At 35.6% G+C, this 16,634-nt stretch overlaps 1 protein-coding gene across 1 annotated transcript in view; it reads right to left on the reverse strand.

The window, feature by feature from the left end:
• Positions 1-1,853: 1,853 nt before the first annotated feature.
• Positions 1,854-16,634, reverse strand: part of ZDHHC2 (zinc finger DHHC-type palmitoyltransferase 2) — a 67,030-nt gene continuing 52,249 nt past the window's right edge. The window contains exons 9-13 of the mRNA XM_034647666.1: positions 12,650-12,776; positions 12,262-12,354; positions 9,433-9,545; positions 6,699-6,771; positions 1,854-4,326 (exon numbers count right to left, since the gene is read on the reverse strand). Coding sequence (XP_034503557.1) covers positions 6,731-6,771; positions 9,433-9,545; positions 12,262-12,354; positions 12,650-12,776 — 374 coding nt within the window. The 3' untranslated portion in view covers positions 1,854-4,326; positions 6,699-6,730. The remainder of the gene's footprint in view (positions 4,327-6,698; positions 6,772-9,432; positions 9,546-12,261; positions 12,355-12,649; positions 12,777-16,634) is intronic.

Here is a 16,634-nt window from a genome sequence, read left to right on the forward strand (position 1 = left end):
ATTGTGATTTCTTCACAAAAATAAATGAAAATGAGGCTACAACCAAAGTCTGTTTATGACTGGCAAGCAAAGCCATTTACTGATATTTAGGTCATGGTTTCTGAATGCCGTAGCCTAAAGAATTGTGTCTAGAGAAAATCAATTTTAACAACGTAGCCTTTTGGGAAGGACAGCTGGTTGAAGAGTGAGGACACTGGGCACAACATTGACAATTATAAAACAACAAAGGATTTTGAGTATTTTTCTTTGGCTCTAAGTCAGATGTTTAGTGCTTTCCCAGCTATTATTATTTATTTGAGAAATCAATGCTAAGTTTGACCAAAGAATTAGTTTCTTTTCATAGTCTAGGGAAATACAGGTGAGACTATTTTCAAAGTTGAGAAACCACTACATTAGTGCAACTTGAAATCTACTCAAATGTGTTAACAACTCAGAATATGTAGAAATACACATGAAGCAGAAAAAGGTTGAGTTGGTCAAATTTAAAACCTTGTGAACATGTAAGGTGTTCTGGTTTGGCTGGTACCCATTTCACTTGACACCTTTGTTTTCTTTTTTCTAAACAAGAATAAACACTGTTCCTTGTTAGCTGGTGTCTTAACACTAGTGCAAAGACCATGTGAAAAGAGAGTAAACAAAAACATCATACTTGAGCTATAGTGTGTGTCCAGACTCTCTTCCAGTTGATTCTTTAGAGCCATTCTGGGCTCATTCATAGCATCTACTTAGCTAAGGATATTTTTAAAAGAACTTTGAAACATGTTTGCATGTTATATTAAGATTAATGTGTGATTAAGGTTGCTTTTTATTAATATCCACCTTTCACAATAAATGTTTGATTAGGTCATTTAAGATGCTTTTAATACTAGACTTCAGGAGGCCATACTTAATGAAAAAGATATGAATTCTAAACTCTGACAGTAGCTTTTCTTTCATAGTTGAATAAAAGACAAGAACTGAAGCTTTCTGTGATGATCAATTTTTTAATTCAGCATCAACAGAATTCTACTTTGGAGCATTATTTTTTTGTCTCATTTTAATTAAGCACCTTTATCTGTCAAACAAGAACTGTTAAGTATTAATAAATTCAGGTCAGGAGATCTCCTTACACTGTAAAACCTTCCCTGGAAGATGCAACACAAAGGCTAGTTTTTTATAAATCATAAGCTAGTACTGTCCTGAGTAGCGAGGAGCTCCTTTACATAGCATAAACCAGAGCTTAAAATCACTTATCAAAGGGCCCCATTTGGTTTTACTGGTGCTCAGAGATGAATCATCTTAACACATTTCCCCCAACAGTAAGCTATCAAATACTGAATCCTGGCTACAAACAAGAACAAAGATCTACCTTGGGTACTGTCACCAGTTGTGTTTTTGCTGTCACTTTCCTGCCATGAGAAAAAGCTGCAAGTGATTTGTTTGGCATCGCCCAAACAGTCCTATTTTAACTTTCTGTTGGTGTAAGAACAATTAAAGGATGAGCAATTAGTCACCCAGACTGCCTTGTGGTAGAACATCGTCTTACATCTCTCTTTCTGAGGATGGAATAAGAACATGTTCTATAAAGCGTTTGTATTTAATTTCTAGAGAACGTAGTTATTGTCAAACATGCCATATTCCCCTGTTGAACACAATGTACTCAAGCTTTATGGTCTGTTTCTAATTGTCCTCAGAATCATTTTACCAACACATACTTACCTCACCCTGTCATCCACCCCTTCTCAAGAGACCTATGTTCTGACCAGGTTGTAGATCAATTTCGTCTGTAGTAGCTCTGGTAGACTATTAGGAAAAGTGTATCTTTAAAGCAATTTTGATTGTCAGTGCAAAGGCAATTTCATATAGACAGCTAATAAAGGTGATCAACCAGACTTTATTATGGTAGAACAAGAGGGAATTATGGATAAGCACTGCCTGATAAACGTCCCATCATTGTATTTAGATGCAGTAAGTTCATCTTTGAAAATACAAACCCTCTTTTCACTGCACAATGGCAAATATTCACTAAAGTATACGAAGTATTTGTACAATATTTAAAAAAAATTCTTAAAAATTTTACCTATATGGTAGAATTTTTATAAACAGGAAAAAAATCAAAATTATCAGCTAAATGGACTATCAGGATAGTTGAAGTGTCTTCAAGTTTGAGTTGAACAATTAAATTTTTTAAAACAAAATGCTTAAAATGTTTTTAAGGTACATTTTATAAATATATACAATATGTAGGTCTATTTGATGCTTTATTCACTCACGTAAACTTTTACTGCATATCTAATGAGATATGCCATCATCTCTAAAAATGATAGCCACCTAGATTAAAAAAACAAAACCCTTACAAGATTGTCTACTGTATGAAAACAAAAAGGGAACCATTACAACTTAATGAAAAAAATTTATTTATAAAATTTTTTTTTAATCTGATTCTGATGTGTACTGACTTACGTATTTCAATAATTACACAAAATACCTAAAGGAAAAATTTAACAGTACTCTAGCAAGGTAAGGAATAAAAACCCCTCTTTTTTTCTTATCTTCTATTTTGACAAGAAGGAACACCACAGAATCCTGTGCACAAAAATGGCTATAGTACTGTGCTTTGAAAATAACCTGGCTGCATATAATTCTTAACACATCAGGTGATGCTGTTGCCCTTAAGACTTCCTGCAGTAGCTATAGGTTCCAGTCTGGCACTTCAGGTAATAAAAAGATGATGACCAAAGAATGCTTTAAAAGTAAAAATGCATCATATCTTCTGAGATTTCCTGAAACAGATTGTCAGATCAAAGTCTTTAGCTTAAAAAAAAAAAATCTGAAAAGAGGTGCCACCCTATTATTCAAAGAATTATACTCAGATGATCTATAAAATGGATTTGGCTGACATTGACTCTTTCACAAACTCATTTAAATATAAAACTTTACATTTTTAGAAAAAATGAGTATTTGCAAGGATCTTTTTTACTCCATTATTCTCTGGTCTCCTAGTCTATTATATGTTGCATTTTTGTCCAACTCCGATTTCGGAAAAGTTTAATACCATTTTCTTTTTGATTAAGTACCTGTTCCTTAGCTGTGTAAGTTTTAAAAGATAATCTGCTTTAAATTCTCAAAATCAGTACCAAAAAAGGTTTACAGCTTATTCTAATCTCTAACATTTAGAAAACTTACACTCCACTCAAAAAAAAAAAGAATAAAACTTTTTCAAATAGTGCATACAAGGCACAAGAGCTTCCTAGTATATTCACTGAAGCCGAACATTGTGGCATCAGCTAACACACCACTTCAGTTTACCTTCAACTCAATTTCCAAACAGCATTACCATTTAGTTCTAAAAGGATATGGTTTCTTTTAATGGTTTGCATAATTTAATCTTAAGTATTTGAAGAACTATAAAGTTTAACTGTCATACTTCTGATGAGGGGACACAGAAATAATATAGTTACCAAAGGAGGATTAATCTATCCGCCCATTAAGAATTCTTAACAGATTTCAATATTTTTGTTATGTTCAAGAGAACAAATAACCTAAAAAAATTTAGGTTTTTAAAAAAGCCAGACTGGCAAAAGAACATCATAAACCAATCTTTGTAATTGTTTTTATAGATTTTTCCCCAATTTAAGATCAGAAGAGATGAAAAATATATTTTGGATGTAACAGTAATGTATAAGTTGTAACAAAAATTTGCTAGCTAGTTGCTTATCAGTGACCAGGGGCTTCAATTATCATACTTCTTTTCCAGCAGTGAACAAAGGCTAGAAGGCTAGAATTAAAGTCTGGCAAAAATGGTGGTAATCTTCAACTGTAGGCCACTCAAAATTTGCAATGAATTAATAGTCATTATAGTTCACTCTGTCTGGGGCTGGATTCACAACAGAGGGAATGAACAAGTCTGATATGTTACCTGCACCTCACAGATAACTAATAAAGGTGTCATTATACTGTAATTTGAAATCTTTTAAATTTCAATATCTTAATAGGCTCAAGTTTCTGAATCAGAAAATCAGATGATTAATGGGCTTTTTAAATGTACACATTGTACTACCCAAATATTTGGGTAAAAATTAGCCCGTGAATTTATTCCAAGTTTTTATGACAGAAGATATTTTTGTCCTTGATTCATAAACTTTAATTACTTCTAATATTTAGCAGGAATTTGTGTTAGTTGGAACAATGTGTATATTGGATTAAAAAATGCGTTATGTTTTAAGCAACGGCTTGGAGAGAAAAACCAACTCATATTCTGCATATCCAGCCAAAGGGAAATGGAAACAACAGGCCAATGGTGCCTTCCTGTGGGAAGCCTCTTCCATCCGCCTGCAGCATTGATACCTTGAAATGAAACAGAAACCATGAGACTATTGTGTTAACTATAAAAAACAAAATACTAACCAATTCATTCAACATTTGTTGAACAACATTCCTTGCTCAAAATTAAATGTTTTCTAGGCTAGAAAGCTCAGAGATGCTCTTGAATACAGACCCCTACATCAGTACTTCTCAAACTACAATGTGCGTATTACAAGCCCCAGAGGATTTTGTTAAAATGCAGAAAATGCAGATTCTGATGCAGTTGGTCTAGGGTAAGGTCCAAGATCATACATTTCTATTGAGCTCCTAAGTGATGCCAGTGCTGCTGGTTTGGGGCCCCAATCTGAGTGGCAAGGTTCCTTTCTGCATGTGTCTGAGGCCAGTAGGAGTTTAGGAGTGACAGCTGAGTTGGAATAGGGATTTGGGGAAATAATCTTGAAATTTCATGTACGTACAAGCACAGCATTTTTTATTTGACTAAGAGGGAAGGTTGAAATGGCTAAATTTAACTTACACATTAGTGCTGCTTTGGGTCTGGGTACATAACTATCTGCAAAGTATGATGAACTAATATTTTATAAAAAGCCCACAGATAACTTACTAATGTACTTCAAAAAGAAAAGAGAATATGAAAATATCATTCAGTAATATAATTAAACCATATCAATATCAGATAATATTATTCAATATAATGTGGATTGAATGAATTTCAAGTCTGAGATGTAAAGCAGGAAAAACTTTTTGAAACTTTTTAAAATCTATTTGGAATAGTAGCTACCTTGGGAAAATTCAATTTTTTAAAGAAACATTTAAATGTCACTGGTTAGATCAATAGAATGAAAAACATTACATCACAAAATCACTGTTTTTTTACATCACGGCTGATTCATGCTGCCATTTATGTCATATATTCATATGTAATAAAATCAAGTTTCTGTGAGATATTTAATTTTAATGGTGTTATTCTATCACTTATTTACAAAATGCTTATTTAGAACCTACTATGTGTCTGGTATTGTGTAAAGGGTTGAGAATAATGATGACCAAACCACACCGGTCATGAATAAAAATATTGGGAAGTCTATGTGACTTACACACAGTGTTTACTACGTAAACTTGTAAAATATTTAACACATATGACCTCACAAACATGGGCAATTAGAACTAACAAGTGAAAACCCTGAAAAAAAAAAATCCTGTGAAACTTTAAATGCTTTATAGAATTATTTCTGTAAAATATTTTATTTGTGGCATTAGTGATTTAGATTTGTGTATTCATAATTACATTTTAAGAATTACTTCCAGAAATTTAATATTGTCTCTTTGCTATTTAACCAAATTAAGACGAAATTTTCACTAGCCTAACCACAGTTACAATTAATCCGGTCTACTACACCATCGTACACAGTCGTCCAAAACCAATACATTAGTCAACTGGCAAATTGCCAGATCAGTATTTTGCTGTTTTTACATAGCCATTTACAAAAACCAAAACGAAACAAAGAAACAGATTTTTAAAAAAAAACACAGATTTTGAAAAATAAAATGAGTTAAAAAACAAAGAAAAAAAAGCAGATATCAGTGAAGTATTTTAACACAAATGGGTTTGTTTCAGATTCCCCTCTGTTGCTTTCTTTAGACTTTAGGATTCTGGACTGCAGTTTTGTATTTTGTCTTGATAATTTTACTGTTCAACTCTACACTGGGTTTATTCTAACAATACATATAGTTTGTTTTGTTTGGATGTTTACGGCTTTGTTCCAAAAGGGCTCTTTATTATATTGACTGCAGGCTTATCAATAAATAATCTTTTAAAGATTATTTAAATTGATTAGGAGCAACAGGTTTAAAGAAATTTATGGTTTAAAGAAAATGATTTGGAGCACTTGTTATTTTAAGGATAACACATGCTATGGGGTCCGACTGTAACCAAAAATAGGGATGAGGAAGGTCTGCAGTAACGATATAATTATGTTGCACTTACACCCAGTGAGGTTTTACTGACAGATGGTCAAGATTATAACAACTGTATAAAGGAAGGACAGCAAAAAATAAATAAAAAATTGCAAGTTCCTATCATATGGCAAATCATCATGTAAAGTTCAATAGTGTAGGAACAATCCTTGCCATTTAGTGCATTACTATAAAAATGAATTTTGTTCACCAACTTATTTCTACTACTTGTCAAGTTAACGTTACATACTAGCTAATACCAAAGCTAGGTCCACACTCAGAGGTCTCCAGCATGATTAATAGGATCTTAAAGGTGAACTAAAACATCTTAAAATTTCAATCACTCAAAAATAAATAATGTTTATGGTTGCTATTTGCCCTAAGAGAACTGAAAAGCTGTTAAAAATACAAAACATAACAATAAAGGAAAAACACCTTACTTTCATAAAATGAATTTATTTTGTTTGAAGAGTTAAGTCTCATTCTCCATGGTTAATGCAGGATTGCTCATACCTTCAAGAAAGAACATAAATTAGCATTTTGTTTGGGGGGGGTATTGCTTTTGAACAAATAAGAGACTTGTTTATTCATTCCTGAATCCACCACAATCCAAAGGTGCCCTGCACGTAGTACAGGTTTTTAAGATGTTCACATAGAAACACACACACACAGACACACACACACACACACACACACACACAAAGACACACACGATACAGTAGTGTTGGCAATGACCAGTGTCACAAAAGGCACTTTAGAAAGAGATATACAGGGGCACCTGGGTGGCTCAGTCGGTTAAGCATCAGACTCTTGATTTTGGCTCAAGTCATTATATCAGGGTCATGGGATTTAGCCCCGAGTGGGGTCCGTGCTGGGTGTGGAATCTGCTTGGGATTCTCTCTCTCCCTCTCCCTCTGCCCCTCCCCTTGTCTCTCCCTCTCGAAAAAAATAAATAAATAAAAAGAGATGTATACCTGAGGAAGTGGGAGGGGTGAACAAAAACACGAAAGATACATTGGACCTGGCAACTCACATCATCTCACTCTTCCTAATTCTACGTTTCCCTCCCTCATTCTGGTGAAACTAATCTTTGAGGCGTTTCTCACCTCATCCTTCTCACGTCTCTCTTCCTTCTTTTACACCACCCTTTACACTTTAAATAAGTTCTCAATTCATCCATCCATGTAACAGAAAATTAATCTAACACGCCAATGATTAACAGCACACAGAAACTAAGAAATCGCTTCTATATGCAGAACTACACCAGGCAACATGAATCCCTTCTGAAAGAAAAGGAACCCTTTGTCTTTCTACCCCCCTGGAAAACTGACCCCCAACTATACATCACTTCTTTGCCTCTAAGGAAACTGATGGATTCAAAGGGCCAATAGGTGGCATCAATTTTTGTTTAGGCAATGTCTAGTCCTTCCCATAGATGGGAAGATGGAATGGTAGGTTTGAAGGTGAAGAGACAGACCAAATTATGGAAACCCACATGATGGGGATCTTCGGAGGGCATATATATTCCTTAAGAACAAGACTCTTTAAAGAAAGCCTATATATTTTAGGAGAATATGACTGACTGTAGACCTTAGAATTTTTACTTATGACTGTCTATTTTTCACTATCACTAAATCCCAAAGAGATTTCAAATAAAACAACAAACACTTTAAGAGGCAGGGAGCCAGTGTGCCTGGATGGCTCAGTCAGTTGACTGCCTTTGGCTCAGGTCCTGATCTCAGGGTCCTGGGATCAAGCCCCCACATCAAGCCCCGAATCAGGCTCCCTGCTCACCAGGGAGCTTGCTTCTCCCTCTCCTTCTGCCCTTCCCCCTGTTCGAGTTCTCTCTCTCTCTCATGCTCTCTGTCTCAAATAAATAAATAAAATTTTTAAAATGAATAAATAAAGTGCAGGGAGCCAAAGTCAGGCAGCACTACGAAAGAGTTTGAAGAAAGGATTAGAAATGAAGGAGAGATTTTCTGACTAATAATGCCTTAAACATGGATGTATGGTTTTATGCTTATTTATAGGGACACCACACATATATACATACACCTGCAAGTATGGTCACATGTTTTGGTTAATCCTCACCAACCCTGAGAAATAAGTAGCATTTTAAAGAAAGAAAGCTACGTCTAGGGGCATCTGGGTGGCTCAGTCAATTAAGCAGCAGCCTTCACTCAGGTCATGATCCCAGGGTCCTGGGATCGAGCCCCGTGTTGGGCTCCCTGCTCAGCGGGGAGCCTGCTTCTCCCTCTCCCTCTGCTGTTCCCCCTGCTTGTGCTCTCTCGCTCTCTCTGTCAAATAAATAAATAAAATCTTTAAAAAAGCAAGCAAGCAAGCAAGCACGCTACGTCTAAAAGAGATTAGGTTACTACAAATATCACACACTGATTAGGGTCCAAATTGGGGTTTAAAATCAGGTCTGACTTCAAAGCCTTGCCTTTTCTTTGCCAATAAACTATGTTGACTGAAGTAGTCAGAGATTGAAATCAACAACAATAACAAGGGAAACGTGAGCGGGATCTGAAGAAATAATAGCTGAAGTTATGTAATTATTCAGTAACTTTACTTTGACATTTTGAAACTGGATAGAAATCTTGGAGTAAAAGAACTATATAATTTAAGATCCTTTTTACTAGATATTTTCAATCTTGTGTCTGAGTTGATTACATTTTTCCATTAAATATTCATATTTTGAGTATATTTGTATCATTTTATTAAATAGGCAATAGTAACTGTTTCTTAAACTGGAATAAAAGCAATGCAGATCGTTCACTAAATGATCTTCTTCAGCCAACAGACATGAATTAAAGTACTTTATAGACAGAAGTTCCTGAAGATAATTCTAAATTTACAATGGGAAGCAAGAAAGATTCTGTAGGTTATATGATAGAATTTTTTTTTTTTAAAGATTTTATTTATTTATTTGACAGAGATAGAGACAGCCAGCGAGAGAGGGAACCCAAGCAGGGGGAGTGGGAGAGGAAGAAGCAGGCTCATAGCAGAGGAGCCTGATGTGGGGCTCGATCCCATAACGTCGGGATCACGCCCTGAGCCGAAGGCAGACGCTTAACCGCTGTGCCACCCAGGCGCCCCTATATGATAGAATTTTTATATTTTCACCTTTTAAAAATAAAATCTACTGAAACAGCCAAGTAAGCGCATCCTTACCAGCTTTGCCTTTCCCCGGGTTTGTGCTGCTCTCTGTCCAAGACTGAGAATCAGTGAGAAGGTGGCTCTGGGACTCTCGCAATGGCTTTGCAGGAAACTGATGGTTTTCAGGACTAAATAATAATAATCGTCATCATAATCATACGTTAGCTCTTGATAGTATTGAGTGGAGTGTTTCTCAAAGTACAGAATTCAAACGACTTCCCAAAAGAATTGGGGGCACAAGAAATAAGGCATGTATCACACTGACTCACAACGAGAAAACCGTTCTGCCTTCCATTCTCTTTTCATTCTTCGGAATACAGTAAGATGACAATCTTTAACTTTGGAAAGTCTCCATTTTTAATAAAGAGAACAGGCTTCCACCTCTGACTTTAGCAGGTGAGGGAATCTAGTTAGAATTTAATAGGATTTTATTATCAATTTTATTTTTAAGGTTATATTCTATTTCTGGCAAATTATACTAGTTTTCATTTATGACAGTGATATAATGTTTGATTTAAAAATTAGCTTCCACACCAGTTTAACTAAATATATTAAATAAAAATATCACTTTTGTAAGTGGTATGTAGATATGGAAAAAAATATATGGGTAATGGTAAAAAGACAAGTTTGAGAGAAATTGGCCTAGTGTTTCTAAAGTGGCCTAACTAGTCTTGAACAAAGAATTCTCTATCTTCCTCTATGAAACTGAAACAACAAATTTGAGCACTCTCTTGCAGAAATGTTAAAAACGTCTGACATCACCAGGTCTTACAAACGTGACATTTAATATGGGGAATGAAGAGTCTCAAAAGAAGAATGTGAGTTTTAAAATTTAAGTAGACATGCTATATATCGACATATTGAATGGCATGAAAAAATAGATTAAAATAACATTTCACTTAGCTAGAAAAAAAATATTGGCATAGAAACTGTAAGTGTACTTTTAGAACACTCTGAAATAGTAATCACAATAATGTTCAAAAGAAAAAAAATACTTAAAATTCTTCCAAGAATAATTTCACATATGTGAGTTGACTATACTATATTTTTGAAAGGATATGCTTTTGTTCCTTAATAATTACCTCATATCTAAAATTTGAAAACATTTCAATTTTGTATAACTTTAACATCCCCTTATTGAAATTTTGGAGGTAAATCTTTAAAAATAAAAAGCATGTCTCCTATTTATATGGGGAAACAAGAAAACCTCTTTTACTCTAATTATTCTTCAAGAGAGGAACCATATACCGGGTACAGCATAGTAACTAAGTCCTGGTTTAGGGACTCCTTGCAGATTCGTTATCACTAGTAAGACTCTAACAAATGACAAGGAAGGATCCATCCATTCAACAGTACTCACTGAGTACCAATTACATCCATGAATATGGTCTTTGATCACATGGAAATTTCATTGTAATTGAGGAGGAATAATAGTAAATAGCAAATATATAATAAGTCAGGTGACAGAGCTATGACAATTGAAAAAGAGAGGTACGGGGAAGTGGAGGAACAGGCTGCTATTTTACAAAAGGTTTTCAAAGATGGCCTCTATCGTGAAGTTACACCTGAGCTAGAAGTGAGTAAGAGAAGGTCAAAGAACATTCAGATAACTGGAGAAAAAACGGTTAGGAAGAGGAATTGGCAAGTACAAAGGCACTAAATAAGGGACGTGCTTGGTATATTTGAGGACCTGCAAGATCTGTGTGCCCGAGAATTGTGAGTGATGGGAAAGTGGCAAGGGGATGACATAAGAAAGATACTGGGGCCAGATTAGACCAGCTAAGGTAAGGACACACATTCGCTTTTATGCTGGTTAAGATGGGAAGCCGACCGAGGGTTCTGAGCACGAGAGTGACACAATCTGATTCTTAATGGAGAACAGACTGGAGTAGGGCAAAAATGGAATCAGAAAGATCAGTAAGGAAGGCGTGGAAATAATCCATGTGAGAAATGAAGGCTCGGACCAGAAAGCAGTCTGAAGGTGGTAAGAAAGTACTTGGAACATTGGTATATTTTGAAGGGGCATGTGAAAGGATTTGCAAATAGAGTAAATGCAAGGTCATTGAAAGAGGAATCTAGGATAACTCCACAGTTCCTGGCCTGAGCACCTGGGAGGTTGAGGGTCACTAATACGGACATATGGAAGAATGGAGGAGAATCAGATTTGAACTTAAGGGGAGAGTGTCAACATCTGGCAATCAAGAGTTCTGCTTTGCACCTGTTCAGCAGGAGATGACTTCTAGACATTTAAGTGGGACTGTTGAGTAGACAATCAGACATAAAACTCTCGAGTACAGAGGAGAGATCATCACTTGCAATGCCAATTTTATATGGGCTAATCAGGGGAAATTATAGAATTATGTAAAAGATACTTTAGCTGTCAAAATTCAATCCCAAAATTTAAAGGAAAGGGAAGAGAAGCCCACAGTAGTTATAAGATCACCTTAGGGCAACAGTGCCAGAACTAGGATTTCTCCCAAAGCCTACGGTACACTTAGTAGAAGGAGAGATACTATCTCACAAACCCAATCTGATCACTAGGGGAGCTAATTTGTTGAGTGCTTCTTCCAAGCACTACCTTTAAAAATCAATCAACCAAAACGTATAGAGAATTACCACCTGTTTACCCACCACCCAGAGTAACAACAGAGTTTTACGAGTATAACTGAAGCTCGCTATGTCCCCTTCCCCAACCGTACTTTCCTCTCCCCCTATTCCAAGTGGGAACCATTAGAGTAAATCATCTTATGTTATTAATTTTTTTTCTAAAGAAACATGTAACCAAAGGACACAGGAGGATAAGATTTGTTATATGAAAGTAAAATAGAAAGAATACAGGATTACTTTTTCAGCGAGGAATTCAGTCCTGCGGGAGTAGATGCTTGCTCAGGGTCTTGATTAACAAGGCAAGTCGGAAAGGAGCAGCCATCACCTAGGCTATAATGAAAATTAAAACTTACGATTGAGCAGTAAACAAGACAGTCGAGTGAAACTGTCACAACGTGATGTTTGCAAGCAGAACACAGTCATACTATGGGCAAAGCACGAATATCAGACACTGGTTTCCATACGGCATGTTTAGGGAGATGATGCGTGAACTGACTTCCACATCGATATAACAGTGAATCATAAAATAATTCTTTAAAGAACAGGAATTCCTATGCAGGATTATAGTGCTTCTGTTGGATTACTTTCATTGGTTTAAAAACTGAATATTTTCACCACAAAGTACCTTGAAAAAACGGGTAGCAACCAGTACTTCTTTTCATCACCAAAAACTTGCCGCATGTTTTTACTGAAACCCAAGCTGAATCCATTCTTATCTGTTCCGTGTCGAAATACGGGACTTCTAAACGCCTCTACAAAAGACGACAGAGCAACCATATGAGTACAGAACATATCTAGTAACCCCCATAGTTCGAAAAGACTGGACTGAATGAGGAACTCTAAAAATCGATGATTAGCCTCTTGTGAATACTTATGTTCCTATCGATAGCTCTGCAACACAGGCTGTCTATTCTGTTTTAAAATAATCGCAAGATATGATGACCTTTATTTTAGTTTTTAAAGAACGCTTTTACTATTACAGCAGCACGGTGCATTGCAAAAAAAAATTAGAAAACACAAATAAATTAAAACTTTACGTCTTCTGGACCTTTTTTAGATACATGTGTGGATGGATAGATGAATGGATGGATATAGATACACGCAAACCTACACAGTTGTTTTTAACCAATGAGACTGTACTTTACATGCATTTTACAAATTCCCTTTTTCAGTCAATAAATCCCATTTTCTAATTTCGTTTAAATTTTATCTCCTCCAATCATACATTTTTTCCAGCTGGCCAAAAATTTACTTTCAAGCTGGCTTGTCTGAAGCAGGATCCGGTGCAGAAGCAAACACTGTGTCTGGTTATACCTGCTCTGCAGATGGAAGTCCAGGCTCAGAGAGGCTGTGGGATGTGTCCAAGACCACACAGCCAATAAATGACAGACTGGAACTTGAACAAGGTGATCAATGTCCCTTCCACTATGCTACAAATGCTTCTTTAAATAATTCTGAGAGGCAAAATCTAAACTTTTATTTGGGGAACATGAACAAACGCAGAAGTATAATGATTTTTGGTCCATCATTTAAAAAGGAAGATTCTAACAGAGTCGTGGTGCTATGAAAAATGTGACACTTCACAAGATTCTTAGCATTTGTTACCCTGCATTATGTAGCTTTTAATAAAACATTTTTATAATTATAGGACCATATCATCCAGAGGAAGTCCTTTCAGTGTTACAAGTTAAATCTAGAAGTTCCTAGAAGTCAAACACTTCTAGAAATAATTCATTTTCTTCTGATGAATTATAATTTAATTATCCAACATACAATCTGAAATAAGATACTTTGTTTAGAAATTACTAGACCAATATGTTCACCTGCACAGTATTTGCTGTAGGAAGACTTCAACTGAATATTAAAAAATAACATTCACTGACTATATTCCATAGTTAATCTTCACTACTATAATCACGGCGTCTCTCAGTTTGAAGTGTCCTTTGAGATCATAAGGATTTATAAACCCTGACTGTATTCCCAAACTCCTAATCTTAGTCTAGAATATACTACTTAGCTTAGTCCCTACTTAATTCTCAAACCTCATAGTGTATTTTTTGTTCTTTAGCTTCCTATGGTCTAGCCACATAGATAGTTTTACACACATTTCTAGCTCTTCTCCTATAGAGCTTTTTTTTTTTTTAAACTGGAGTGAAATTCACAGCATATAAAATTAACCATTTTAATGGTGAACAAATCAGTGTCATTTAGTACATTCGCAATTCTGTGCAATTAATTACCAAGTTCTAAAATACTTTCATCACCCCAGAAGAAACTTCATAACCATTAAGCAATCTGTCCCTATTCCCCCTGCTTCTCATCCTCTGAAAACCACAAATATGCTTTCTTTTGCTATGCACTGACCTAATCTGGATATTTCACATCAGTGAAACTATATGACATGAACCTCTTGAGATCAGTTTCTCACTTACTTAGCATGTTTTTGAGGTTTGTGCATGTTGTAGGGAGCCTCAGCATCTCATTTCTTCTGATGGCTGAATACTATTCCATTGTCTAGAAAATATCACATTTTTTCTATCCATTCATCTTTCACAGACATTTGGATTGTTTCCATCTTTGGGCTATTGTGAAGAGTGCAGCCATGAATGCTGACAGAAGGATCTGGTGGAGTCCCTGCTTTCAGTTACTTGGTATATATATCAAAGTGTGCAATTATTGGGTCATATGATAATTTCACATTTGACTTTTTCGGGAACTGCCACTGTTGTTTACAGTGGATTCACCATTTTATATTCTTACTAGCAAAGCGTGAAGGCTCCGATTTCTCCATCCTCAGCTACGCTTGCTTTCTATTTAGTTGATTTGGGTGCAAAGTGGTACTTATGATTTTGATTATCCTGCCCTAATGATTAATGATGTTGAGCATGTTCTTATGTGCTTTTTGGCCAAGTTTATATTTTCATTGGAGAAATGTCTATTTAAATGCCTAATCAGGGGTGCCTGGGTGGCTCAGTCGGTTGAGTGTCCAACTCATGGTTTTGGCTCCGGTCATGATCTCAGGATCCTGAGATCGAGCCCCAGGTCAGGCTCCACACTCAGTGGGAAGTCTGCTTGATACTCTCTCTCCCTCTCCCTCTGCCCCTCCCCTACTCTCTCTTTCAAATAAATAAAATAAATAAACCTTTAAAATAAATAAATAAATTCCTATTCAAATTCTTTGCCAATTTTTGAATTGTCTTTTTCTTGAGTTGTATGATTTCTTTTTATATTCTGAATAGTAGGTGCTTATCAGATAAATGATTTGTAAACATTTTTCTCATTCTGTAGGTTGTCTTTTTACTTTTTTGACAATGTCCTTTGATTTTTAAAATTTTGGTAGAGTCCAATTTATCTATTTTTTTTTTCATTTGTTCCTCATGCTTTTGGTATTATATCTAAGAATTCATTGCCATACTAAGGTCCTGAGGGTTTATTCCTATGTTTTCTTCTAAGTGTTTTAAAGTTTTAGCACCATTTGTTAAAGACACTATTATCTTCTCCATGGAATGGTCTTGGTACTCTTGTGGAAAATCAACTGGCCAAAGGTATGTGGCTTATTTCTGGATTCCTCATTCTATCACTGTATTCCATTGGTCTATATCTTTATCCTTGTGCCAATACCACACAGTTTTGATCACTGAAGCTTTGTAATAAGTTTTGAAATCAGGAAGAACTTTGTTTTATTTTTTGGTGGATGCTGTTTTGGCTATTTGGGGCGCCTTGCAATTTCACATGAATCTGAGGATCAGCTTTGCCATTTCTGCAAGGAAGGCCACTGAAATCGTAACCAGGATCACGCTGAATCTGTACATCACTTTGGGTCATATCGCCATCTTCACAATATTAAGTCTTCCAATATATGAACACAGGAAGTCTTACCATTTACCTAGGTCTTTAATTTCTTTCAGCCAAGCTTTGTAGTTTTCAGTGTCCTACTGCTGCACTTCCTCAGTTAAATTTATTCCTAGGCATTTTACTATGTTGGATGCTTTTGTAAATGGAATAATTTCTTTAATTTTCTTTTGGATGGCTCCTAGCTAGCATATGGAAATACAGCTGATTTTTTTGCATATTGGTCTTATGGCATGCAATTTTGCTGATTTTGTTCATTAGCTCTAATAGTTTTTGTTGTTGATTCTTTAAGGTTATTTATATAGAAGATCATGTCATCTGCAAAGAGATAGTTTTACTTCTTCCTTTCCAATCTGGATGGCTTTATTTATTTTTCTTTACTAATTTTCCAGGCTAGGTTTTCTAGTGTCTAAACAGCACTAGTAAAAGTGGCAATCCTTCTTTTGTTCCTGGTCTTAGGGGGAAGATTTTTGTCTTTCACCACTGAGTATGATACTAGCTATAGACTGCTCATAAATGCACTTTATCATTTAAAGCTTGAGGAAGCCCCTTGTGTTGAGGAAATTTGCTTGTGTTCCTAGTTTGTTAAATGTGTTTATCTTAAAAGGGTGTTGAATTTTTTTTCTGAATGTTTCTCTGCATCAGTCGAGTTGATCATGTTTTTTTTCCCCTTCATTCTACTAATGCGGTTGGTTGACTTTTGTATGTTGAAATATGCTTGCATGCCTGGGATAAGTCCTATTTGGTCACAGTATATA

This window comes from Ailuropoda melanoleuca, chromosome 18, assembly GCF_002007445.2.
Source record: "Ailuropoda melanoleuca isolate Jingjing chromosome 18, ASM200744v2, whole genome shotgun sequence".
NCBI lineage: Eukaryota > Metazoa > Chordata > Mammalia > Carnivora > Ursidae > Ailuropoda > Ailuropoda melanoleuca.